The sequence below is a fragment of the Otolemur garnettii genome, unplaced genomic scaffold (assembly GCF_000181295.1).
Source record: "Otolemur garnettii isolate 467f Iridium unplaced genomic scaffold, OtoGar3 scaffold00010, whole genome shotgun sequence".
Lineage (NCBI taxonomy): Eukaryota > Metazoa > Chordata > Mammalia > Primates > Galagidae > Otolemur > Otolemur garnettii.
In genome coordinates this window covers 2,792,760-2,820,554 of record NW_003852405.1, presented here as the reverse complement: position 1 = coordinate 2,820,554, position 27,795 = coordinate 2,792,760, and the positions used below count along the sequence as shown (strand labels likewise).

At 43.3% G+C, this 27,795-nt stretch overlaps 1 protein-coding gene across 1 annotated transcript; it reads right to left on the bottom strand.

Moving 5' to 3' along the window:
* Positions 1-4,855: 4,855 nt before the first annotated feature.
* HENMT1 (HEN methyltransferase 1) lies at positions 4,856-21,719 on the bottom strand. The gene is made up of 7 exons (XM_023509880.1): positions 21,665-21,719; positions 18,861-18,977; positions 16,615-16,727; positions 15,859-15,993; positions 7,446-7,625; positions 6,713-6,881; positions 4,856-5,281 (listed from the first exon to the last, which is right to left on the bottom strand). Exons 1-7 carry the CDS (start codon positions 21,683-21,685, stop codon positions 4,856-4,858), a joined length of 1,161 nt encoding a protein of 386 aa, XP_023365648.1. The 5' UTR covers positions 21,686-21,719.
* Between the last annotated feature and the right edge of the window lie 6,076 nt (positions 21,720-27,795).

Below are 27,795 nucleotides of genomic sequence, written 5' to 3'. Positions count from 1 at the left end.
CCTTGTGGTCCCAGCTACTCGGGAAGCTGAGGCAGGAGAGTCGCTTGAGCCCAGGAGTTGGAGGTTGCTGTGAGCTGTGATGCCATGGCACTCTACCCAGGGGGACAGCTTGAGGCTCTGTCTCCAAAAAAAAAAAAGAAATCTCTCTGCCATTTGTATGACAGAAAGGAAATCATTGGTGGAGTTCATGTGTCCCACATTATACAAAATGTAAAAAACATTCAGAACAGGACAGGCTTAAATGTAGATATTTACTGAGTCAGTGATCGCTATTCCATGTGAATGCAGAGAATAAGGAAATGTCAGAGAACTTCCTGTATAAGTTTGTTTGTTTGTTTTGGAGACAAAGTCTTACTCAGTTGCCCTAGATAGAGTGCCATGGCTCATAGCTCACAGCAACCTCCAGCTCTTGGACTTAAGCGATTTCTCTTGCCTCAGCCTCCCAAGTAGCTGGGACTACAGGTTTGGGCCACCACACTGGACTAGTTTTACTATTTTTAGTAGAGACAGAGTCTCACTGTTGCTCAAGCTGGTCTTGAACTCCTGAGCTCAAGCAATTCACCCACCTGGGCCTTCCAGAGTGTTAGGATTCCAGGTGTGAGCCACTCAGCCTGGATTATAAGTTAGTTCAGACCCCATTCCTATGCACTTACAATTGGGCTAGGTTGAAGAATCTCAACCATGTAAGAAATTGACTTCGTAGCAGATCTTCACACCATTCCAACAGTGATTTTTCTGAGAGTATGCATTACAAAACAACTTCAGTTGTTGGCATACCTTTTTTGCATCTTACGTTGGGGAACACTCAAAGGAAGTATGTACAGTTACTTGAAATAGGAAAGTGTGCCAGCTTCTCGCATTGAACTTCGGTGATGCAGTTCAAATCTCTCTCTCAAGTGATCTATGTCTATTCCTTTTTGATGTGTGTTCCATGGGTTTAAGACCAAATAAAAAACACACATTTTGTGTCTTTTTATTTAATAATTTTATTTTTACACACGGGATCTTGATCTATTGCCCAAGCTAGAGTGCAGTGGTGTCATCATAGCTCACTGCACCCACCTACTTTTTAAAAATTGTTTTTTGTTGAAGTAGGGTCTGGCCATATTGCCCAGGCTGGTCTTAAACTACTGGCCTCTAGTGATCCTCCCAGTTTGGACCCCCGAAGTATAAGATTATAGGTGTGAGCCACTGCATCCAGCTCTTCAGTAATAATTTTAAATAATTTGAAATACTTATTTTAAAATAGATCTTAGGCAAGGTGCCAGTAGTCCCAGCTACTCAAAGACAATTGCATGACCATTTCTGCCAGAAGGCACTGAGTAGGCAGCCTGAGAATGGGCATACAAACAGGGGCGGGCCCAGACAAAGACACTACAGTGGAAAACACAGGGCCCATTCAGCGAAAGCCAAAGCTCTGGTGGGTCAAGATGCAAGAGCAGGGAGCAGTGCTTCTGGGAAAGACAATAAAATAAGCATAGCTTAATTTGACTTGTTTTAGCTTGAGTCACAACATACAGGATGAAAGGGAACAGGTAGAAACAAGATAATTCCAGCAAGGCAGACAAAAAATGTTCAGAGAGTACATACGACTCAGCAGGAACTTTAGAACCCAACAGATAAACAGAGGGCATGAAGTGTTGATTTTCAAGATAAAAGGTATATAGCTGGCAGGCTGCTGGTTTCAAAAACCTGTGTTGAACATTCACTGTCTGAATTTCTCTAACGTCCAGCTCCTACTGGCTTATTTGCTAGATCTCAGCAGTTTTCCTAAGTGTTCAGTTTTTCTAGAGACCCCCAAGGATGTGCATCATATATAATAAGTTATGCTTTCTGCACTCAGCACCTAGCATCCTCCATGAAGGCAGAAATCCACTTTTCCGAGTCCTCCCAGATTCCACATTGCTACTGCTGATGGAGCTGTCCCTTGCTTCTCGTCAGCTGCTCCACACAATCTCACAAGACCCGGTATGCAGAGGTAAAGATTTTTATGTTGCTAGTACCCAGACTCTAATGGAGGGCTTGCCTTTCTGCTGAACTCTTTCCCGGCAACCACTGACAGAATAGAGGGCTGAGAACAACATGGAGAGAGCTAAGCTGCTGGGCCTGTTGTAGAAGGTCAGAAATCAGAGAAGAGAGAAAGGGAAGGGGTGGGAGGAGGGAGAAAAGCCCGGAAAGAGGTGAGCTGGGCACTCTGCTATGAGAAAAAGCTGCATTTTACATCTCAGTTGTGTGGACACTGAACTTGAAGGGAGTGCTGTGACGATGTAAGCTTCTAGGAGATCATAGAAATATTTCAAAGAGTTTTGGAAATACTGGGTCATGGAAATAGGAGTTGGAGGCAAATCTTACTCAAATCTCAAGAGCCAGGGAGGTTCCAAGGAATACGTTGTAATACATATCTCACATCTAGTTTGGGGGCTGTGCAGCAGTGGGAAGAACGTGCTCTCAAAACTGCAGATAAAACTCTGCCTCCTGTCTAACCACATTTTTCCCTGCCGTACACTACAGTTTAATTCCCTAGAGCAAAGACATCTTGAGCTCTCTGCCTTGTGTTTACAAACTATGTGACCCATTCAAGTAGTTTTCCTAGGAAAATGGAACAGTCTGTTCCCACAAAGGTCACTAGTCTACTTGTTGCTAATTGGGAAGATAAGAAACCTTTGATGGTTGACTCTAGACAGTGAAATAGAGACTAAGAGGGCCATGAGAAAGAATAGTTTCAGCCCCATGGCTGTCGTGAATTCACAGAACCTCTGTAACTTGACCACAGATTGTAACAAACTGCTCAGAGGAGACCAAGATGAGGAACTAGGCCTACTAGACTAATACATAAGTGTGCATATCTGTTCTATGAAAATTAGGTCAATTTAAGGATGTGATCAGTGCAGGGAGGTGGTCAGCTATGGAGGTTTTACTCTAAAGTTTGAGAGGTTCAAGTGACTAGGCTTGAACAAAGTTAACTTTGGAAGATAGGTGAAAGGTTTCTTGACTAGAAACCTTGGCTCTAACCCAGAAGGGCAACGATAAGAGATTCCTTAGAGCGAGAGGCTTAGAAAAGTGCAAACAGCAGATGGGTGAGGCAGGGCAGGAGTACAGATCTCTCTAGATCAGCAGTTCTCAACCCATAGGAACTGTATTAAAGGGCCGTGGTATTAGGAAGGTTGAGAACCACTGCTGTAGACCATGTGCTCATCTGAGCATTCAGGGTAGAGGGAGAAATCAATGTAGGTACATGGGGGCTGTCCAATACAGCATTCTATGAAGTTCAAGTAGAAAACAGGTGGTTAGCAGCAGTTATGAGATTAAGATTCTTCTCTTCCAGAATCCCTTCATTCTCTTGCCCCTAACCACATTCTCTTTCCCCCCCTTATTTTTTCATTTTTTTGGAGGCAGGGTTTCCCACCGTCACCAAGGCTGGAGTGCAGTAGCATGATCATAGCTTACTGTAGCCCAAACATCTGGGCTCAAGGGATCCTCCTACCTCAGCCTGCTGCGTAGCTGAGACTATAGACAGAAGCATGCCTGGCCCCATTTACTTAATTATTAAAGCTCAAGAAAATAATTAAGACTCAGCTAGAGGATAACTGGCCCCAGAAGGTTTTCCCCAGACACCAACTCTGCACTGGCACCATGCCGATTTCTGGTTAGGTGCTCCAGTCAGGGCACAGCTGGTTATTTGCCACCATGTCCCCTCTCTCCTTGCTCCTTGGCAGACCACCGAGTGGGCACGGCCTCCAGGATAAAGACTACATATCCCGGCTTTCATTGCTGCTTTGTGTGGTCATAAGACTTCATTCTGGTCAAAAAGAAGTAGGGAATGTCCCTAACAACGTCCAGCAAACCTTACCAGACAGCTGGAACGTGCATTTTGTCCCCTCTTTTTTTCCCTTTTGGTTTTAGAATATGGAAGTGGTAGCTGGAGCTCAAACCTCTTGGTCCCTCAAGTACATGCTACAAGTATGCTACAATAAGCAAGACAGACATCTGGGTTCCCATGGTGTCAGAGCCAGAGTGCCCTGTCTGCTTACCTCTCGGCCGTTAGTACTACTCACCCTCACTGCAACCAGAAAGCTCCTGGAGAAGAGGGTGGTTACATCGGGAAGAGTTTCTGTGCCCTGAAAACACCTGCCTTCCTGTTTTGTGTGATTTTTAGACAATTACAGAGGTTAGAATTTGAACCAAAGGAGACAAACTCCTAGGAAGATTTTAAACAATTTTTTCTTTTTTTTTTTTTTTTTTTTGAGATAAGTGTCTCACTCTATTGCCCTGGGTAGTGCCCTGGCGTCATTATAGCTCATAGTAACCTCTAACTCTTGGGCTCAAGCGAACCTCTTTCCTCAGTTTTTCTATGTTTAGTAGAGACAGGGTCTTGAACTCCCGTGTTCAAACAACCCACGTGGCTCAGCCTCCCAGAGTGCTAGGATTATAGGTATGAGCCACTTCAGCCAAATTTTAAAGCTACTCTTTTTTCTTACCCGCCGGGAAAGGGCTTTAAAAGCAGCATATTTGATAACTTTCTCTGAACATCACCTTCAACTCAGGGCTCTAACACAAAATTATAGGTAAGTTCGAAATCAACACATTACCACAGCCAATTACTTTATTCTTCAGAAAACATAAGGGAAAATGTCCAGTTTCAAAAGAGAACACACCACTGTTGGACCCTGGCACCTTTCTCAGGGTTTACAGCACACTGGCTAAACGCCGTGCAGATTTGTCCACCAGCATGAAACGTAGACACCGGTGTTCAAACTTAACATTACGTGAGTTATGACTACATAAAAAGTTTAAATGAAATTCTAAGTCAGCCCAACTATATCACAGATCCTGAGTTTCAGGAAATAAGGACGGCTCAAAAATCAAACAGATGATCAAAATAATCATACAACTCAACCACCACCGCAGAGCCATCGCAGCTCAAGATCAGCGAGCTGGCAATGACCGACCTCATCCTTTCTTCACTAATGCATAAGCGGTTCAGCTTGGGATAGGCGAGGAGTCTCTTCAGGGGCACAAAGAACTTATTTCCAACACAGAAAGGTTTAGGAGACTTCTTTATCCTGTCTCTTTCAACCTCTGTGAAGGCTGGTCCAAAGCATAGCATGGGGGCCTCTGGGCCGGTGTCTGCGGGCTCATTACCCAGCTCCTTGTCCCTCTGTTCTTTCAGCCTCCGCAGATACCTCACTCTCAAGCTTTCCACTTGACGGGACACTTCACTGACCATGACGAGTCTGAGGAACCTTTCTTGCTGTAAACTTGGGTATGAGGCCGTAAAAACCTGGAGCGGGAAAAAAAACACTTAGAACAGGAAAATTTCCAAAGCCATCAGTAACTTTTTGCAACAAGAGTTGAATGTACATTTGGTGCCCACAGCACAGCGGTTATGGCGCCAGCCACATACATTGAGGTTCAAGCTCAGCCTGGGCCAGCTAAACAATGACAACTGCAACAAAAATAGCAGGCATTGTGGCGGGCACCTGTAGTCCCAGCTACTTGGGAGGCTGAGGCAAGAAAATCGCTTAAGCTCAGGTATTTGAGATTGCTACGAGCTGTGATGCCACAGCACTCTATCGAGGGTGACATAGTGAGACTCTGTCTCAAAATAATAATAATAATAATAATTGAATGTACATATTGGATGCATATCAGACTCCTACTAATCATAAATTCCTCAGTTTTAATGGGAATCTTACTTTTTTTTTTTTTTTTTTGAGACAGAGCCTCAAGCTGTCCCCCTGGGTAGAGTGCTGTGGCATCACAGCTCACAGCAACCTCCGACTCCTGGGCTCAAGCAAGTATCCTGCCTCCGCCTCCTGCCTCCGCCTCCTGCCTCCGCCACAACGCCTGGCTATTTTTTGGTTGCAGCCGTCATTGTTGTTTGGCAGGCCTGGGCTGGATTCGAACCTGCCACCTTAGGTGTATGTGACTGGCACCTTAGCCACTTGAGCCATAGGCACTGAGCTGGGAATCGATTTATGCATAGACATTAACTGTCTGCTTTCGACTTCTAATGTCCACCATCTCCCAGCCAGATTACTACTAATTCACACTAGTCCAATATTCCTACTTGACAGTACAGAGGAAAGGGTGGGGGAAAAAACATGGTTCAGTTAAAAGGCAAAATGTATTTCTTTTTCGTCTTTAAAAGGTCCGAAAAGCTTGAAGGCTCAGGGTTTGTTTTTTGTTTTGTTTTTATTATTTGGGATTCATGGAGGGGATAAAGAATTAGCTTACACTGATTGCTTTTGTCAGATAAAGTCCCTCTTATACTTGCGTCCCACCCCCAAGAGGTGTGCCATACACTGAGTCCTCCTCCCTCCTCCTCATTCCCCTCCCCCACCCCTTGTGAAGGCTCAGTTCTAACAGTCCTTCCCTGAGGCCAAGCTACCAGGAAGAGCTGCTGACTTTTTTCTTGACTGCTGATAATACTAACAGATTACACAGCTCCAGCAGATCATGCCTTAAAATATTCCTTGAGAAAGGGCAAAGAACCGAGCCTGCCAACAGTCCTAAAGGATTCTCACAGGGTGAACCACAAAATAAGATCATTTATACTCACCTCTACTTTGGGGCCTCATACCCAAAAAGAGAGTTCACCATCCTAATAAATGTACTTCTAGTCTACAGCCATACCACCCTGAAGGCACCCCCATCTCATCCAATAAACATACTTCTTGCCTTGATAGCTGCCCCCCCAAAGGACACTCACAACTTTATAAGCATGTTGCTCCAAAACACACGATTCAGCTGCCTTTCCGCCATTTTTCCGGAAGACGCCTATCTGTGTACAGAATCCGACACTCTCAGCACCAGCTGGTGGTGCTCCCACGCCAGTAAACTCCACAGAGTAATTATAGAGATTTGCCGCATGCGAAGCCCTGAAATGAGAATAAGGAGAGAAATCATTTTTCTAAACTTAAGAGCTGTTGTTAAATAAAGATGATTTCTGGTCAATAGAATACAATGAACAGAAATACTTGGAAGTTACAAATACCTACACCACCCATATCATGGGGCTTACTGTATTTATTTCTGTGAAGAGTTGAGGCAATGATCATGTCAGTTTCCAAGTTACCATAAGAGTATAGAAAAGAAAAGGAAATGTCTACAGGGAAGGATATGGGGGGAGGGGGGAGAGGACAAGGAGACCACAAGGGCTATAACCCAGCTACTTGTTGGGTTTGCAATTATACCAGAAGACACAACCAATCCTCAGGAGGTAACCCTGGTAAGGGGCACAAGGCTCACTCTCATAGCCCCAAACTTTCCTCCTTGCCTGTGTCAACACTACAGATACCTCCACATAAAAAGTACCTGGTACCCACAGTCCCTTGGGTGGTCAACTGACTGAGGTTCTACTGTATATATACTTACATCCTAGGATTTTCAAACTACAGTTTAAGATTTAAAAAAAATTTCAAATAAAAACTCTCTGACCTTACCAGTTCTGAAATTCCATTCTAGTCCACTCAAATTTATGATCTGAATCTCTTAAGGTCACCGCTGGAAACAAGGGATTGAATTCAGAGTTTGGTGTGCTGATGACAACCATGGATGGAGACAGGTACCCAAACACCACTTCCGGAAATCTGGCCAGATCATCTGAATCCAAATGTTCTATTCTGAAATGGTTCATTAAAAAGATATAATAAAATCTAGCTTTACTTGCACCTGTTTTTCACATTGATTTAAAACAATTTCCATCTGTACATTGATCTTCTCCCTTCTTTACATATATAACAGACCGAAGAACAAGTATTCATACATTATCCTCATTTCTCACCCCTCAATTTCACCTAAGGTCATTTTCTATTCTCTATGGCCTTATCAATACCTTCTGGGCTTATATCAAAACCTGATATAACACACCAAGAAGGATACAACATCATTTTCTATGGTATTCTTGTCAAAGATACATGCCCTGGCAGCACCCAGAGCTCAGTGGGTAGGGCGCTGGCCACGTACACTGAGGCTGGCAGGTTCGAACTCAGCCTGGGCCTGCTAAACAACAATTACAACTAAAAAAAAAAAAATAGCCTGGCATTGTTGCAGGGGCGCTTGTAGTCCCAGCTACTTGCAAGGCTAAGGTTGCTGTAAATTGTGATGACACAGCACTCTATCCAGGGTGACACAGTGAAATGAAGGAAGGAAAGGAGAGAAGGAAGGGAAGGAAATAAAATTATACTTTAGAAAAAGAAAATAAATGGGGTCAAACAAACAATTGGTGAATGTGGGTAAAGAACACGTGAGATTTTCTCGTACCATTACTACAACCTGTGTAAAACTGCAATTACATAAAACTTAAATTTTGAGGCCAGGCACAGTGGCTCATGCCTGTAATCCCCACACTCTGGGAGGCCAAGGAGGGCGGATTGCTTGAGTTCAGGAGTTCAAGACCAGCCTGAATAAGCATGAGACCCCCTCTCTACTAAAAGTAGAAAAAATAGCCAGGCATTGTAGCAGAACCTGTAGGCCCAGGTACTCAGGAGGCTGAGGCAAGAGGATCTTGAGCCAAATTGAGGTTGCTGTGAACTATGACACCACAGCACACTATCCAGGGAGACAGAGTAAGACTCCATCTCCAATAATAACATTTTTAAAATATTAAAAACAAATAAAAATTAAATGTTACCCCAAAGGGTCTAACAAAGTCTTGCTAATACCACATTTAAGTCAGTGTGCCCTAAAAAACCTAGACATTGAAAACAGGGCTTCACAAAGGCCTAAGTTCTATTCAATTTTCTATTCAAACCAGAAGCTACACTGAGTAAGGTGCAGAGAGACATCTCCTTCCCCAGGCCAGAGAACACCCCTTATGACACTTGTGGGCCTTCCAGTCTCACCAGGATGGTGATGAGCAGAAGCACCATGACCTTTCAACTGGTTACAGGAAGAAGTGCCAAAATTTAATTGGTGACCCATTATACCCAGCCATGTTCTCCAAGGGGCCAAATCTGGCAATTTCTTGAGTCCTTTTACTTTATTTGGCTTCTTTTTATCATCAATGAAAATGCTACATATCAAAATTTGTGGTTACAGGCTCAGTGCCTGTAACTCAGAGGCTAGGGGGCCAGCCACATACACTGGAGCTGGCAGGTTCAAATTCAGCCCAGGCCTGCCCAAACAACAACAACTACAACCAAAAAATAGCCCGAGCTTATAGCAGACAACTGCAGTCCCAGCTACTTGGGAGGCTGAGGCAAGAGAATCACTTAAGCCCAAGAGTTTGAGGTTGCTGTCAGGTAAGACGCCACAGCACTCTACCCAGGGAGACAGCTTGAGACTATCTCAAAAAGAAAAAAAAAATTGTGGTTACAGTGGCATATTATTAAAGGGAAAGCCATTGTTTTACCATACACTGGAACATAAGAAAAGCTGAAAACCAATGAGCTAAGTATATCAAGTAAATTAGGAAATGATGGAAAATGAAACAGTAGATGAGATAAGAGAAAAAAATTTCAGAAGACACACACACGCTCCGCTCTTAAACCTATGACCCACTGAGTAATCCCTACACCAAAATTAAATAAAACCTGTCTTCATGCAAAAAAACCTATATATGAATGTTTGTAACAGTTCTATTCAAAATCATCCCAAACTGGAAACAACCCAAATAACCTTAAGCCAGTAAAAGGATAAAAGTTGGCACATCTATACAATGGAATACTACTCAGGATACCAACTAGTAATACACAGGACGTGAGTAAATGAAGACTGTAAAATTCTAATGTTACATGTTCTCAGAAAGACAAAACTAAAACAGGGAATAGATCGGTGGTTACCGAAAACAGGGGGTGGAGTGTGACCTCAAAATTGTTTCAGATGATGAGTGTTTTATGCCCCGACTGTAATGGGTGTATTGAACTATGTTAAAATTCATAGAACTGGCTTGGCGCCCATAGCTCAGTTTTAGGGTGCTGGCCACATGCACCAGAACTGGTGGGTTCAAACCCAGACTGCACCTGTAAAACAAGAAATTAAATTTAAAAAAAAAACAGCTGGGCATTGTGGAGGGCACCTGTAGTCCCAGCTACTAGGGAGGTCGAGGCAAGAGAAACACTTAAGCCCAAAAGTTTGAGGTTGCTGTGAGCTGTGATACCACAGCAGTCTACCAAGTGTGACATAATGAAACTCTGTCTCAAAAAAAAAAAAATTTCATACAACTATACTCCCCAAATAATACTAATTCCTAATACTAATAACAATAAAAAATTCATACAACTATACTCCCCAAATAATACTAATTCCTAATACTAATAACAATAAAAAATTCATACAACTATACTCCCCAAATAATACTTAATTCCTAACACTAATACTAATAATACTAATAACACTGTATTTTTAATAATTAAAGTCAAGGGCCAGACACAGTGGCTCATGCCTGGAATCCCAGCACTCTGAGGAGCCAAGATTGGTAGATCAATTAAGCTCACAAGGTCGAGACCAGCCTGAGCAAGAGTGAGACTGTCTCTAAAAAATAGCCGGGCATTGTGTCGAGTGACTATAGTCCCAGCTATGGAAGGCTGAAGCAAGAGGATCTCTTGAGCCCAAGAGTTTGAGGTTGCTGTGAGCTATGATGCCACAGCATTCTACCAGGGGCAAGGAAGTGAGACTCTGCCTCAAAAATAAATAAAAATTTCTAAAAGTTAGTTAAAGTCAGGAAACAAAACAGCCTGATCTTTGGATCACAGTTACGGGACTAATTTTAACATAAAAAACAAGCATATGAATCAGCAAAAAAGTATCGACAGTCCAACAGAAAAATTCACAAAGGATACACACAGTTCAGAGAAATGTACCAAATGGCTCTGGAGCAGATGAAATTGCAACATAGGAGAACTGAAACAAAGAGCCTTCTTTCCTCCTAACAAGACTGATAAAGTTGGACAAGACAATATTGGAAAGGCATGTGATGGAAGGGTAAGAAAGCAAACCCTCCTATGCGGGCAATGGGGTATAAGTCAGGACAACTACAAGGGAGGGGAGTTTGGCAAGGACTTTTGTGGCAGACACTGCCAGTTGTCTACTGTCTACCCTATTCTTTTTTTTTTTTTTTTTTTGAGACAGAGCCTCAAGCTGTCGCCCTGGGTAGAGTGCCATGGCATCACAGCTCATAGCAACCTCCAATTCCTGGGCTCAAGCGGGTCTCCTGCCTCTGCCTCCCAAGTAGCTGGGGCTACGGGCACCTGCCACAACGCCCGGCTGTTTTTTGGTTGCAGCCATCACTGTTGTTTGGCAGGCCCGGGGTGGATTCGAACCCGCCAGCTCAGGTGTATGTGGCTGGCACCTTAGCTGCTTGAGCCACAGGCGCCGAGCCCCTATTCTTTCATAGACAGATGTTATCACAGGTATATGGATGCCTTTAGAGGATCCATTTCCAGCCTCCTATTCAGCCAGGCCTGACCACATGCCTAAGTTCTCTCAAATGGAAGGTAAGTGAAAGAAATGTGTGCCCTTTCTGGAATCTGGTCTTACAACATTTAGCATGCATGCCTCTGATATTGTCCCTGCTCCAGTTAACCAGAGGAATATGTCTGTGGCCAGCTATGACCACATGGATGAGTCTAACGTCCCAGCAAATGGTAGAACATGGCACAGGAACTTGTTTCACTTTCTAAGGGACTTCAAGGAGCCAATCATGGACCACTCAGCTTAAGACTGTTAGGAGAAAAGAAATAAGGTTCTACTTTCTCTAAGCCACTATGTCAGGCTCTCTAGTAGACCATGTCTTCATTTCTCAGTGCATACCCCTAACCCCTTACCTCAGATAGGGCACCACCGCTAATAGACAACTAGCGGTGTCGGCCACAAAAGCCCTTGCCAAACTACCCTCTCTGAGTTCTACCAACTCAGCCTTCGCCGTAAGTAAAACATTATCAAACTTATAAAATACATGCACCATTTGACCTGGCAATTTTCTCTAAGAATTTATACTATAGACACTCACATGCAAAAATGTCATATGAACAAAGCCATGTATTACAACAGCTAAAGGTGAGGTCATCCTGAGGTCATCCTTAACACAATGCCAGAGAAACACAGTATGTTACATGCTTACTGCTTATGCAGCAGGAAGAACCCAGAAGCAAATTAGGTCTGGCTCCATCACATGCCGCCATGTGAAAAAGGGCACAGAACAGGATGTACACTCTCAGTTGTACAGTGGAAACTGGAGACAACTGTATCTGTAAATGATGGGGGGCATATTTCTGGAAGTCTATGCAACAAAGAGTTAATAATGGTCCTCTTAACCTGTTTCTTGCTCCTTAAATGTAAGTGGAAAAAGCACTCTCACTGCTGGCCACACCACTCAGCATACCTGGGCATTTTTTCCCAGCAAATGACTTCAATTGCCTTGACCTCCTTCTTTTGGAAATCTCTGCAATTTCACATCATCTCACTTTCTTCTTCCCCTTACTTCATCAGCTGTTTCGTGCCCTTTTATGCTGGTCTGCGCGTCAATCACTTGGAACAGGAGATCTGGGTCAGGTTCATTACAGGCTGCCCCCTCATCATCCACTGCAACAAAACCTTCTAAATCGACTCCTTCAAGCTCCGCCATCATCACGCTCTTAGGCTGTGACAAATCCAACTTTCTTGAAACATTTCTGTGTCGTTTCTGGCTGAACTTTATTCCAAGCAGAAGTGATCCGGGACAGCATCCAGAGCGTTAAGATGCGGCAGATGAAGCTGCTTTCACAAGTGACCACAGGTTTGTGCTTTACTGATGACCCATTGCAGGAGTGGGGTCAGTAGTGCATTTTAAATTTTTTTTTGCCGTTTTTAGCTGGGGCTGGGTTTGAACCCGCCACCTCCAGCATATGGGGCCGGCACCCTACTCCTTTGAGCCACAGGCCGCCCTGCATTTTAAATTTTTTAAAGATAGAGCCTCACTTTGTAGAGTCTCATAGCAACCTCAAACTCTTGGGGGCTCAAGAGATCCTCTTGCCTCAGCCTCCTGAGTAGCTAACTACAGGCACCCACCACAATGTCCAGCTATTTTAGAAATGGCATCTCGCTCTGGCTCAGGCTGGACTCAAACCCCTGAGCTCAAGTGATCCACCAGCCTCAGCCTCCCAGAGTGCTAGGATTAGAGGTGGAGCCCACCGCGCCCAGCCCATTTAAAATTTTTTTTTTTTTTTTTGGCCAGGGCTGGGTTTGAACCCACTACCTCTGACATATGGGGCCAGCACCCTACTCCTTGGGCCACAGGCACTGCCCATTTTAAATGTTTTAATGATGATTTGGTCCAGAAGTTAGATTTTGGAGGTCATGTTTGGAGGCACAAATTTCACTGTCACATTTGTAGATGATTCACTTGTGGATGGCCAGAACAGATACCTACTGACAGCAGAATAGACCATTTCTTCATTGCTGAGTGGGTACCCCTTACCCCCTTCTCAGATAGGGCACCTGTCATCCACATGCACTTGTTTGATTCCAAGTGTCGGGGAGGTACTCTGGACTTCAGGTTCTTAAATGAATGTGCATGGCTTTGCTGATTTACTAGTCACCAAGGGCTTTCACTTCTCTCTGGTTGAAACAGTACAAAGCAGAATCATGAAACGTTCTTTGGAAAGTCTTCCACTCTAACATTTGTCACCCTGCATGATGTGGTTCCTGTCAGGCATTGCCTTGGAAAAAAGAATCCACACTCAGTCAGCTGTAAAGGTTGTCATCTTTGAAGCCTCTGGTGAAGTCCGGGAACTTTTGAACGAACTCTTCCCTAACTTCTACTGGAACTTAATTGGGTTCACCACATAAGACTTTCTGGAAATCTCACATCGGTTTAAATTTCTCAAGCTAACCACTATAATGCTTGGAAATGTGCCACCCTGAATTCCCGTGCAAATTTTTTTTGCAACTTCTTGGGTCATCGGCCTTGAGAGTCGGGTGTTAATTGCCCTCATTTGTTAGAACCCACTTAATGTGGCTTCATTAACTTCAGCCAGGGAAACGTTCCTCCTTATCCACTGTGGGTCTCCTCTTTCCTTACCATATCTCCCTAAGGACTAATGTTTACAGTTTTGGATGCTATTCTCTTGCTAATTCCAAAATGTTCCACTATCTTTCTTTGGCTGCTGCTTTCCAGAAAATGTACAAGAATCAGCCTTTTTCTACAATGTCAGCTCTCTGGGTTCTTACCTCTGGGCCATCACATCTCAACTGTAAAATTTTTCAGTAACTGCAGGATGTAACTATAGTTCAGACTGGTCCTTCACTTTGGAAAAAAATCCTCAACACACGATAAACAACAGGACATGAGGTCTAATTCGACACACGGTAATCATAAAACACAAAGAACTTACACTAAAGAAAAAATACAATTACAGGGCAAAGCCCACACTTTCTACCCCTTGCTATAGAGTGGCCTCAACTGGTCAAGATATAGAGGGTAAATTAATATTGTGTGTCACAGTCCAAATAGTCAGGATACAACTTATAGAGGGTTGATATAGAGGTCCGTCTTCCATTTTTTATTGTTGTTATTGTTGTTTAACTGACCCTGGCTGGGTTCAAACCCATCAGCCCCAGTGCATGTGGCTGGCGCCCAAACCACTGAGCATGGGTGCTGAGCCACATTTAAGTCTTTAATCCATTTTTTGAGTTTGTGTTTATATATGTATAGGGGTCTCGTTTCATTATCATTATTCTGCATATAGATATCTAGTTTTCCCAGCACCATTTACTGAAAAGGGTAGCATTTCCCCAAGGTATGTTCTTGGTACCTTTGTTGAAAAAAATCAGTTGGCTGTAAATACAGGGATTTATTTCTGGGTTTTCTATTCTGTTCCAATGGTCTGTATGTGTATATATGTGTGTGTGGGGGTGTGTGTGTGTTTTTGAGACAGGAGCCTCAAGCTGTCCCCCTGAGTAGTGTGGTGACATCACAGCTCACAGCAACCTCCAACTCCTGGGCTCAAGTGAGTCTCCTGCCTCAGCCTCCCAAGTAGCTGGGACCACAGGCGCCCACCACAACGCCCAGCTATTTTTTGGTTGCAGCCGTCATTGTTGTTTGGCGGACCCAGGCTGGATTCGAACCCGCCACCTTGGGTATATGTGGCTGGCGCCTTAGCCACTTGAGCCACAGGTGCCGAGCCTTGTTTGTTTTTTTCAGACAGAGCCTCAAGCTGGCCCCCTGGGTAGAGTGCTATGGCATCACAGCTCACAGCAACCTCCAACTCCTAGGCTCAAGTGAGTCTCCTGCCTCAGCCTCCCAAGTAGCTGGGACCACAGGCGCCTGCCACAACACCCGGCTATTTGCAACTGTCATTGTGGTTTTGGCAGGCCCAGGCTGGATTTGAACCCACCACTTAGGTGTATGTGGCTGGCACCTTAGCCACTTGAGTCACAGGCACTGAGCCTATGTGTGTGTTTTTAACACCAATATCATGCTGGTTTTGTTTACTAACACTTTTTGGTATATTTTGATGTCAAGTTGGGTGGTCCCTCCAGGTATTAAACTAAATTTTTTTATTAGATGCAAAAGGCCAGATGTAAAACCTACCCTTTACTGGTTCAGGAAGAAAAAAAACCGTGAAAGGAGAGGAAGAAGGAGGGGAGGGAAATAGAGGGAGAATGAGAGAGAAAAGGATGCACATGTGCAAATGATAAAGGAAATGAGGAAAACGTTAACAAGAGGTGAATCTTGCTAAAGAATATATGGGTGTTCTTGGTATCATACCTTTTTTGCAATTTATCTGTATATTTGAAATTTGCAAGTAACATGTCCCAAAGGGAAAATAAAATATTCCCAATTGATAAACGATTTTCTTTACAAATAATGAAGATCTAATCATTTGAGACACTAACATTGAGATTAAAGATAGTACACATCACTTTAAAACTTACAGTTCGATACAGGTTATCAAGTCTAATCCAAGCAAACGAGAGTCTCTCTCCACAACAGAGCCACAGTACAATGTAATAGTCAAATTCAGTTCCCGGGGTTGCAGAAAATGCCCCAGGACAGGAGCCAATTTTTCCCTGCAAAAAGAATTTTTGAAAAACAACTGTTTTAAACCCAGTCTGTTTAGAAATTCTCACTAGCTACAGAACTCAATCCCCTGGCAATTATCTACCTACACTGATAAGTCCGACACAACCTGCTTTCCTTCTCTTGATTTATTGAACACGAGGATCAGTGATTTTCAGAATTTTTGTTATTCAGAAGAAAAACATTCTTGAAACAATCTCTAGAAACCCAATATACATATATTGTATACACGGGACACAGGATAGAGAAGGGCTCTGTTTCAATATGGAATACAAGGCCTGCAGCTTTGGCCCCAGGGTTCTGAGGCATTTAAAACCCTCTCTTACAAATTATCATGTCTGGCATTAAAAATGATGAGATTTTTGCCATTTGAAATTGATTTTGCAAGGCTTTGACCATCATGACTTAATGGAGGGTATATTTCAAGTTGGTAGAATGCATAGAGTATACAACCAATTAGTGTTACGTCAAAGCCTGATTATTCAGGGAGCTAGAGGCTCCTCGATAGTCCCAATCTTTAAAACAAAGTACAAAAATCAATACTTTCTCTAAGTGTAATTAATAATGCCCCTAGTTTTAGATTAATGCATAATTCAGAAACTAGGTATTACCCCTTCCATCGTAATTTATCCCCATCGATGTCTACTCCAATGAGCAGTTCAATGCATGGAAACACTTTTAACTGCCTTATGAGTGAAGTATCACCACATCCCAGGTCTGCAACCTGTAGATGAGACAGATATTATTCCAAAGACATTTGTCAAGTATGATCAAAAACCTTTGGGAAGGGAGGAATGTATATCAGTAATAAAAATTTAATAAACCATTACATGGAAGGATACTTTTGCTAGACTAGTGTAATAAAAAACAAATTAGAGATTTTATAAGCCTGTGGGAAAATAAGTATTTCTTTAAGACCGAATGTCACTGTGTCGCCCCTCAGTAAAGTGCTGTGACATCACAGCTTACAGCAGTCTCAAACTCTTGGGCTTAGGTGATTCTCTTGCCTCAGCCTCCCAAGTAGCTAGGACTACAAGCGCCTGCCACAACACTCAGCTATTTTTTTTCGTCGCAGTTGTTCAGCTGGCCCAGGCTGGATTCAAACCTGCCACCCTCAGTGTATGAGGCTGGCCCTGTAACCACTGTGCTACGGGCTCTGAGCCACGGAAAATAATTATTTCTATTTGATCAAAACTAAATAGAAAAACCCAGTCCTATCCCAAAACAATTGTTGTTGTATATACTGGACTAATAAGAAACAATTTGGTACACAATTCTCCCATTCAGAATCAGAACTTGAAGTCAGAATCATATTTTAGCAGACAAAGCTTTCCAAAACTCTGCTTTCATTCTTTTATCACTCATGGAAAGGTTATTTAATTTCTCATTTGATTAAGCAATTACATCAAGCCATTTGAAATTCCATATTGAACTCTGAGCTGCCAAAGGGGCAGTTTTAGATGCCAAGTGAATTCAGGAGCCTAGGTGTACATAAACACCTTGCGCCTTTGTGTGCAAGCATAGAAACAGCAGTGGTGCGGTTAAAATAAGGGAAGCTTCCCTAGGTGCAGTGACTCACACCTATAATCCTAGCTCTCTGGGAGGCTGAAGAAGGGGGATTGCTTGAGCTCAGGAGTTCAAGACTAGCCTGAGCAAAAGCAAGACCCTGTCTCTACTAAAAATAGAAAAAGTAGCCAGGCTTGTGGCAGGCACCTGTAGTCCTAGCTAGTTGGCAGGCTAAGGCAAGAGGATTGCTTAAGCCCAGGAGGTAGAGGTTTCTGTGAGCTATGAAACCACAGTACTCTACCCGGGAGAAAGAGAGTGAGACTCTGTCTCCAAAAAACGAGGGAGGAGCCTTCTAAGTTTTCGACATCAAGTAGAAAAAGAAACCTTTCATCTAGAGATTCAGCTTATCAGCATCTCGTCTACTTCCAGGTCATCCATATTAGTATAGTAACCAAGTGTGTGTGTGTCCTCTATGAAAGCATTACTTGCATCCAAAGTTAGCTGAGTAGGCCCATCATCAGTTTTAAAAGAACAACAGTACCCATAGCCACAATACCATGGCCTAATAATCTGATGAAAATTTCTAGGAATGTGGAACCTACAAGATCACATCCAACTATGAACGCAAGTTTTTCCTTTTCATGTTTGAACCTGGCAACACTAAATTCTACTTGAGCTCTGTGTTTTTGGTAAATGGCTAAATGGGTCCACTTTAGGCTTTGTGTTCTGGGATAGGGCTCACCGCAAAGAACCACCATCCCCTTATTAGACTTAAATAAGATTCCTTGTGTTACTTACTATTCCTTGCCTCAGATGATTAGCATAACTACTTGTCCCCCCTGATCACTGGGAAGAAAATTCCCTTTTTAACCATACATTAAGCAAACTTTCCTCCTTCTTCCATGCCTATGAACTTTGGCCTGAGGAAACAAACAAATTTTTGCCTCTTTAAGGCTCCCTAGAACATTCTGCTATCCTTCCATACCACTAATCCTGCTTCCCTACTTTCTAGCCTTTTTCACTCTTCTGGTATTTAAAAAAAAAAAAAAAAAAAAACCTTTTTGCTGAACTCTTGAGACAGAATCTTATAGTCACAACATTCTGCCTATTGCAAAAATCTCTTTAAAAGTCTCCTAAACAACCCCAGAAGTGCATTAATGTACATAGTTACCATTCAATAAAAAAAAAAAAAAAAAAAAAAAAAAAGACTCCTAAACAGACTCCTTTGTTCCTTCTCCACTCACACTGGTTCACTTTACTAGCCTAAAAAAAAGAAAACAAGTATCTACTGCACTTGACAAAACACTTCACAAGACAGTCTTAATAATCGTTTGGAAAAAGAAATACCTACCTTCTTAGGTTGGTGTAGATCCACTAAATCTTTAACAAACTGGTACCGCTGTCTGTACAATGGAGGTTTAAACTGAATTACTGGCGCACTGGCACTTCCATCAACCACATTATCACACTGGAAGTTCACAAACAAAAAGGAGAAGCGTTCTAAATCATGCCTGACTTAAGAAATTATTTAAATAAGGGGAAGGAAAGCATTGTATTTCCCGCAAGCACTTTAAAGCCTTCAAACTCCCTCTGTTCTAAAATCATTAGGCAGCACTGCACTCCCCCCACAGTTCACCTTAGCCTTCTCCCAGGCCTTTTAGTGAGAATCTGGATTTACGCTTTTTTGCAGCTTAGTTTCAGCTGCAAGGAACATTACTAATGAATGCATTTGATAGACAATTAGAAGCCTCCTAGCAACAAGGGACCTTTTCTTTTGTGGAGGAGCTGCCAAAACCCGTGGTGCCGGCAGGTGGGAAGCTGGAAAATATAATGACTGAAATAGACTCTCTTTGATCAAACTTGAGTCAGGCTCCTGTGATCCCTCTTCTTACCAGACCTGATGTTGCTCCCTGTCCAGTCATTGACCTGACAGCCCAATTTTCTTTTCTTTTTTTTTTTTTTTTTTTTGAGACAGTCTTACTTTGTTGCACTTGGTAGAGTGCAGTGGCATCATAACTCAAAACAATCTCCAACTCCTAGGCTCAAGGGATCCTCCTGTCTCCATCTCCTAAGTAGTTGGGACTACAGGTGCGAGCCACAATGCCCAGCTAGATTTTAGAGACAAGGTCTCGCTCTTGCTCAGGCTGGTCTCCAACTCCTGAGCTGAAGTGATCCACCTGCTTCGGCCTCCCAGAGTGCTAGCACTACAGGTGTAAGCCACAGTGCCTGGCCACGCCTAGCCCAATTTTAGCAGTAATTATCCTAAGTCAGTTTAGAAAGAATCTCCCACCCTTGATCTGATCACCCTCAACACCTGGTCAAATTCTTCATCCCCCCCCCACCCCACCTTTGCTAAGCCTTTGACCTACTTTCAGCAAGAATCCACTACCCTTGATGTTTTCCTCTTTTTAATTTTCTATCCATTCTGCCCCCCCATTCACCTCCTTGGCTATATATCCCCAACTGTCTTTGCTCTATGACAGCAGTTCTCAACCTGTGGGTCACGACCCCTTTGTAACAATGAAAATATATCCTGTATATCAGATATTTACATTACGATTCATAACAGTAGCAAAATTACAGTTATGAAGTAGCAACGAAAATAATTTTATGGTGGAAGGTCACCACAACATGAGGAACTATATTAAAGGGTCGCAGCATTAGGAAAGTTGAGAACCACTGCTCTAGGGCAATGCTCATATTGCCATTGTGTTAAATAACATCAGAATTTTTCTGTTTTTAACATGACCAAGAAAAAAAAAAGAGCAGAATTTGTAAGATTAATCCATAACAGCCATTGCTGCTGTTCCTAGATACCAGTATCGCAAAGTAGTCCAAAGGCACTTGACAGAGTAGCACCCTCCAAAAAAAATAAAATACAGGCTCAGCACTGTAGCTCAGCGGCTCGGGTGCCAGCCACATACATTGGAGCTGGCAGGTTCGAATCCAACCGGGCCTGCCAAACAACAATGACAACTACAACAACAAAATAGCCGGGTGTTATGGCAGGCACCTGTAGCCCCCGTTACTTGGGAGGCTGAGGCAAAAGAATGGCTTAAGCCCACGAGTTTGAGGTTGCTGTGAGGTGTGATGCCATGGCACTCTACCCAGGGCAACAGCTTGAGACTCTGTCTCAAAAAAAAAAAGAAAGAAAATACATGTATGTAACTTTTTTATTGCCTATGAATTATTATGGAATTATAATATTCTATTTAAACCCAAGTTATACAAAATATTTCAAAATAAAATGAACATAAAAGTCTGATATTTTAGATTCTTTTTCACATTGTCTTCAAAATCCAGTGTGCTACATATTTTATACTTACGCATCTCAATGCCAAAATTTTCATCAGAAATACCTATCTGTATTTGGGTTTCAGAAGCTTTACATTTAATACATTCAGAGCTGGGTGTGGTGGCTCATGCCTATAATCCCAGTATTATGGGAGGCCACCTGAGCTCAGGAATTCAAAACCAGCTTGAGCAAAAACTAGCCAGGCATTGTGATCGGCACCTATAGCCCCAGCTACTCAGGAGCCTGAAGCAAGAGGATCGCTCAAACCCAGGAGTTTCAGGTTGCTGTGAGTTATGATACCATAGCACTCTATCAGAGGATAGAATAAAACTATCTCATAAAATAAAACATGCATTCACATAGCCAAGTTATTCCAAACATACAACTTCTTCAATAGTGAAATTGAATGTCCATTTTTAAACTTAAAATTAAAAATGAAGCTAAAGTTTAGTTCCTCAGTTCCACTGCCAATGTTTCAAGTGGCCAATTGCCTAGTATACCTATTGGAAAGCAAGGATCTACGACCTAGGTACTCCATGTGTGGCTTCTAATCCAGTGGCATCTTCCTGGAAGCTTCTCACAAACAGAATCTTGGGTCTCACCCTAGAGACCGCATCTAACAGAATATGCAGTTTAACAAAACACCCAGGTGATCCATATGCACTTTTACACTGGAGCAACTGATCATCAGTTTATTTTACTTTATATGCACCAAATGTGAATATTTCATCCTTGTTTAGGTCAACCAATACTCCAGAAAAGGTCAGCACCTAAACATGACGGCTCTGCTTGCAATGACCTCACAGTCCTTCCAGGTGATAATTCTTTAATTACTGATGAATCTTAAAGAGTGGCATTACCTGTGTGTCCTTTTCTTCCATTTTGTTTCTAAGTTTCGTTGAAACAAAAATGCAGGTTTATTCTTCAAGCTCTACTTGAGAGAAGCGGCAGCAACTCAGCTGTAAATACAAAACATCCGTCTTGTAAAGATAAACACCTGGAAGAAACAGCTGGCTGGTTCAACAGGGAGGGGAGAGTGGGCTTCAAACTTAGGTGTTCTGCTTATTTCATTGCTAAGTCCCCCAACCTCATTCAAACTGCTTTCAGTAACCTTTCCACACGTCGTCAAAATAAAATTTTCTTAATACTGGAGGAGTTAAAGATGCTCCAACACATACCCAATTCGCTCGACAGACTTCAATTTCGGTTTTGGTTCTCTATTGCACACTTGTCTCTATCAACTAGCACTTAGCCTAAAATCTAGGCAACACATCAATCGCCTAACTTTTGGAGAATCCTCTGTCTCGTGTCGTGAAATCTGCTCACTGGAGCCAACGATTCAGTTCTAACAAGCGCGAGTCTCACCTTTAAGCAAGCAGCTCGCGCGAGCGGGAAAAGCGGAGCAGCGCGGAGACAGCAGATTTGCCAGCGCCTGAGCAGAATTTGTCTCCGGGCCCCGCCCCTGACGCCCGCGCACGCGCAGTCTCGCTAGGTGACGTTACCCGCCCGCGGCCGCAGCTGCCCCGCTGCTCCTGGGTGGTGCGCCCTCGGGGTCTCCCCCTGGGCGCCCGGAGCCCTGCAGTTCGGCCGGCTCCATCCTTCCAGGCTCCCCCTCCGAGGCGTCGGTTTTGAGCCTCTTAACGGATTCCGTGGCGCATGCCCCGAAGCCATTTTCTAGTTCTTCACCCGAACCTTGGCGAGGACTCCTGCTCCCGCCCGGCCAGATCTCCGGTTCGCGCGCGGCTGCGACTCGTCCTGGCTGGGCCCCGCCGACTGTTGGACCGAGGCGGCGCGGCACCGAGCGCGTCCTCATGCCGCGAGCAGGAGGGTGGCCAGCGCGGGAGGCTGTTGGGTTCGTGACGCTCCCTCTATTAGGCAAGGGCCAGAAAACGGTCCAGGCCGGTGGAAGGCGGCGGGTGGAACAGCCGGGCTCAGCGCGAGCTGACTGGCGCATCAGGTCCGAATCAGCCGCCACCCTGATGCCAAAACTATCCAAAGGTCTTAAGGGACTCTAGGCTGGGTAGATTTAGTTCAGCGGCACTCAAAAAAGAGCGTATACCGGGAGCACTTTTCAGCTCCTAATCCAACTTTTCTACCCCCTGCATGCTGTGATGAAATTGTCAACTCTTAGAAGTTACTGTATCTGTCCTTCTTGCCTCTAGAGATTCTGCTTGACATTTTATATGTAAACGTGCACCTTACTTCCTCTATGTGATTGAAAGCATGAGGGTGAGGGGAGGAGCGAAGCAGCCTTTGGGGGGGAAATTTTTCCCCCATTCAACAGGTTCAAAAGTTGTTTACTGAATAAATAACCTTTTGATATACCATAAATGATAAACTAGAACTGTATTTTCGCTTAATAACTACTTATATGCAAAGCACTAGGCTAAGAGCTTTAGGGTAACACAAATATGAATTCCACCATTCTTGTTTTTGAAATCTTGAGGAGTCTGTTATCATAGGGAAAACAGTATGTAACTCAAGGTAAGCTTCAAAAATACAATGATAATGTCACCTAACAGTTTGGAGAAGTTTCTTATGGTTTAGGGAAACTACTTTTAACGGATTGTCTTCTTTAGAGGAGTATGCTTTTTTTTTTTTTTGAGATAAAGTCTGTCACCCTATGTAGAGTGCTGTGGCGTCATAGCTCACAGCAACCTCCAACTCCTGGGCTCAAGTGAGTCCCTTGCCTCAGCTTCCCAAGTAGCTGGGACTACAGGCGCCTGCCACAAGGCCTGGCTGTAAGAGTATTCTTTTTACTACAAGATGTAATTTAAATAGAACTTTAAAAGTAAATAATGGAGTCACTCCCAGGTATATGCTCATAAAGGAATTGAAAGCAGGGACTTGAACAGGTATTTGTACACCGAAGTTCATAGTATTATTCCCAGTAGCCCAATGGTGAAAACAACCAAAATGTCCATCAGTGGATAGATAAACGAAATGTGGTATAGACCTACAATGGAATATTTAGCTTTTAAAAGGAATGAAATTCTGACATTTGCTACAACATGGGTGAACTTTGATGACATTGAGTGGCCAGCACCTGTAGTCCCAACTACTCCGGAGGCTGAGGCAAGAGAATTACTTGAGCCCAAGAGTTTAAAGTTGCTGTGAGCTATGATGCTATGGCACTCTCCCGAGGGGGACAAAGTAAGACCATGTCTCAAAAAAAAAAAAAAACTTATGGAATATCTGTTTTATCAAGCAAAAAATAGTTACTGACATAATATCGGTCGCAACAGGACAAGTATATGAGGTACCTGGAGTAGTGACATTCAGAGAAAGTAGAGTGGTAGGTAGTTCCAGGGGCTGGGAGGAGGGAATCGAGAGTTAATGCTTCATGATACAGAGTCTCAGTCTGGGATGATGGAAAAGTTCTTGGATGGAAAGGGGGGTAGTGGCACAATGATGAGTGTTCTCTTAATAGCACTGAACTCAAAAATTGTTTAAAATGGTAAATTTTATGTATACTTAGCACAATTTTTATAAATTTAAAGGAAATTTTTAATAAATGACATATCCATGATTCCTGGACCTAGGGTTTTTTTTTTTTTGCCCACCTGCTAGTTGACCCTCTTATGACCTTCAACTTCACAACTAATGTCCTCTCCAAATTTACCTTTTTCACCATTCTTGTGTTCCACTCTCAGAACTGGAAAATCACCCTTGGCTCTATCCGTTCTGCTCTTCCCACGTTTGGACAATCACCAAATCTAGACCTTTGCAAGCTGTCAGCTGCATCTGTTCCTTCCCACAGCCAATACCTTAGCTTAGCCTTTGTTATCACACTTTGTCATACTCCTCTTACCCTTCCTCTACCAGATACTAAGTCCCACTGAGATACATACCACGTTGTTCTCTTTTCAGAGTAAGTTTAAAGTGAGAAGACCCTCAGTCCTCATTTTGCTATTACTCGTTGACCTTTGGAATTTTACTCATCCTCTTGTTTTTTTTTAAACTGTTGAGAAATGAGAATTAAATGAGATTACCTATTTGGCAAATACATATAAAGCACCCATTATGGATCAAGTATTGGTTTGAGCAAAGACAGGTGAAGATCCTGGTAATCAAAGTACTGGTTTGAGCAAAGACAGGTGAAGATCCTGGTAATCAAAGTACTGGTTTGAGCAAAGACAGGTGAAGATCCTAGTAATCCTTATAATAGGATGAAACATATGGTTTTTTTTGTTTTTTTTTTTTTGGGACAGAGCCTCAATCTATCCCCCTGGGTAGAGTGCTGTGGCATCACAGCTCACAGCAACCTCCAACTCCTGGGCTCAAGCGAGTTTTCTGTCTCAACCTCCCAAGTAGCTGGGACCACAGGCGCCCGCCACAATGCCTGGCTATTTTTTGGTTGTAGCCGTCATTGTTGTTTGGCAGGCCCAGGCTGGATTCAAGCCTGCCACCTTAGGTGTATGTGGCTGGCGCTTTAGCCACTTGAGCCACAGGCGCTGAGCCAAACATATGGGTTCTTAGGGTGATTGTATAATGCATGTAAAAGGAATATAAATAGGGCCAGAATGAAAATTGTGTCATATTAAGATGCAAAGTATTTGACACACTTATTGAGAAAGTGAGTTCTATTTCTTTTTAATCTGTATGGGTTTTGTAATTTCACCAATGAATAGAATACCTCAGTGCAACATTCTGGACCCAGGGGGAAAGAAACTGGCAGCTTCTACTTCCTGTCTCTTAAAGCATCCACTCTTGGAAACCAGATGACATGCTGTGAAGTAGACTAAGGGGCTCCATGGAGAGGCCTACCTGGAGAAAAACTGAGTCCCCCCTCACCCCCTTACGCAACTCCTAGCTGTCAGCCAACACTCACTTGCCTTGCCAGCTGTGTGAGTGACCATATTGCAAGTGAAGTCCTCCAGACTTAGTTCAGCTGCTTTAGTTAACTGCCTAAGGACTACTAATGCAGCTTTGCTCACATGCACAGAAAGCTGAAATGCCTGAGAATTCACATTCCCAGTAGTACTTTCGTAGTGCTTTGCCAATGACTGATGGATATGGATGTATAAAGGTATAGTTCTGGCTCAGCACCTGTAGCTCAAGTTGCTAAGGCGCCAGCCACATACACCTAAGGTGGCGGGCTCAAATCCAGCCTGGGCCCGCCAAACAACAATGATAGCTGCAACCAAAAAAATAGCCAGGCGTTGTGGCAGGTGCCTATGGTCTCAGCTACTTGGGAGGCTGAGGCAGGAGACTCACTTGAGCCCAGGAGTTGGAGGTTGCTGTGAGCTGTGACGCCACAGCATTCTACCCTGGGGAACAGCTTGAGGCTCTGTCTCAAAAAAAAAAAAAAATGTCTAGTTCCCTAATTTCAGATGTACAGCATCCAGAATTTTAAGAAAATAAATTGTTAAAGCTTTAGTCCCTGGCATTTTGTTATGGCAGCCCAAGCACATTCCTGACACAAAACTGGATAATATCCTATGGAGCAGTAAGAGCACAACTTATAGAATATCTGGCCAGACGAGGTGGCTCCCACCTGTAATCCTAGTGCTCTGGGAGGCCAAGGTAGGTGGATTACCTGAGCTCACAAGTTCGAGACCAGCCTGACCCAGAGCAAGACCCTGTCTCTAAAAATAGCTGGGCATTGTGGCCAGCACCTGTAGTCCCAACTACTCTGGAGGCCAAGGCAAGAGAATTGCTTGAGCCCAAGAGTTTGAAGTTGCTATGAGCTATGATGCCACAGCACTCTACTGAGGGTGACAAGTAAGACTCTTATCTCAAAAAAAAACTTATGGAATATCTAGCAAAAAACAAGTTATCTCACATTATCAATAATTGAATAATCTGCAAGTTAACCTATAACTTTGTTCATAGTTGTTAAGCTCTCTCACTTTTATGTAATAACTCAAAGTTATTAACCCCAAGAGAGTCAAATATCTGTGATACAGGCTTAACGCTCAGGCATCATATTAAAATGTCATGAAATAATTTTTTTTTTTTTACATAGTAGTGAAGTTATTGCTCGCTGTTTTGGTATAAGAATGACCACTGGGCTGGATGTGGTGGCCTGCAGTCCTAACCACTTGGGAGGCTGAGGCAGGAGGATTGCTTGAGACCAGTTCAAGCCTGCAGTCTATTAAGATCAGGCTATTCCACTCCAGTCTAGGCCATAGATACCCTGTCTGAAAAACAAAACAAAAAATTGGCAATGGGACATGGTGGCTCACACCTATAATCCCAGCACTTGAGAGGTCAAGGCAGATGAATTGCTTGAACTCAGGAGTTTAAGGCCAGCCTGAGCAAGAGCAAGACCCTGTCTCTAAAAAAAAAAAAAAATAGCCAGGCGTTGTGACAGGTGCCTGTAGTCCAGCTACTTGGGAGGCTGAGGCAAGAGAATCGCTTAAGCCCAAGAGTTTGAGGTTGCTATGAGCTGTGACACCATGGCACTCTACTGAGGGTGATGAAGACTCAGTCTCAAAAAACAAAATGGCCTCCAGACTGCTTGGCATCCTGACAAGGAAAGTGCTGGGCCAGGTAAACTACCCTATGGTGTGTCATGTGGCCCAACCCTGAGCCTGTGTGAGTAGCGTAGAAGAATAAGATTTGAAATATATGATTCCAAACAGTCTAGAAAATTCTTTCAATTGTCAAACATGCGAAGTTTATATCCATAGTTTTTTGTGCTTTTTCATATGATGTTCCTCACATTATATAAGCTTTACCCACAAAACCTGGAAATGCACTGCCAAGATCCGGATCTAGACCAGTGGGGTTTTGGGTTTTTTTTTTCTGTTTGTTTTGTTTGAGACAGAGTCTCACTATGTCGCCCTGGGTGGAGTGCTGTGGCATCAGAGCTCACAGCAACCTCAAACTCTTTTAAGCAATTCTCTTGCCTCAGCTTCCCAAGTAGCTGGGACTACAGGCACCTACCACAACGCCTGGCTATTTTTTTTGTTGTTGTTAGTGTTGTTGCAGTTGTCATTGTTGTTTAGCTGGCCTGGGCCAGGTTCGAACCCACCACCCTCAGTGC

Bases quoted from the DNA above. Each gene is read 5' to 3' on its own strand.
- HENMT1 (XM_023509880.1), bottom strand. From the start codon at position 21,685: ATGGAAGAAAAGGACACACAG. The intron at 7,626-15,858 runs GTAAGTTTTAAA...GAACCATTTCAG, and splicing joins TTGATAACCTGTATCGAACT to AATAGAACATTTGGATTCAG. The intron at 5,282-6,712 runs GTGAGTGTCCTT...TTCCCGCTCCAG, and splicing joins AGCAACATGCTTATAAAGTT to GTTTTTACGGCCTCATACCC.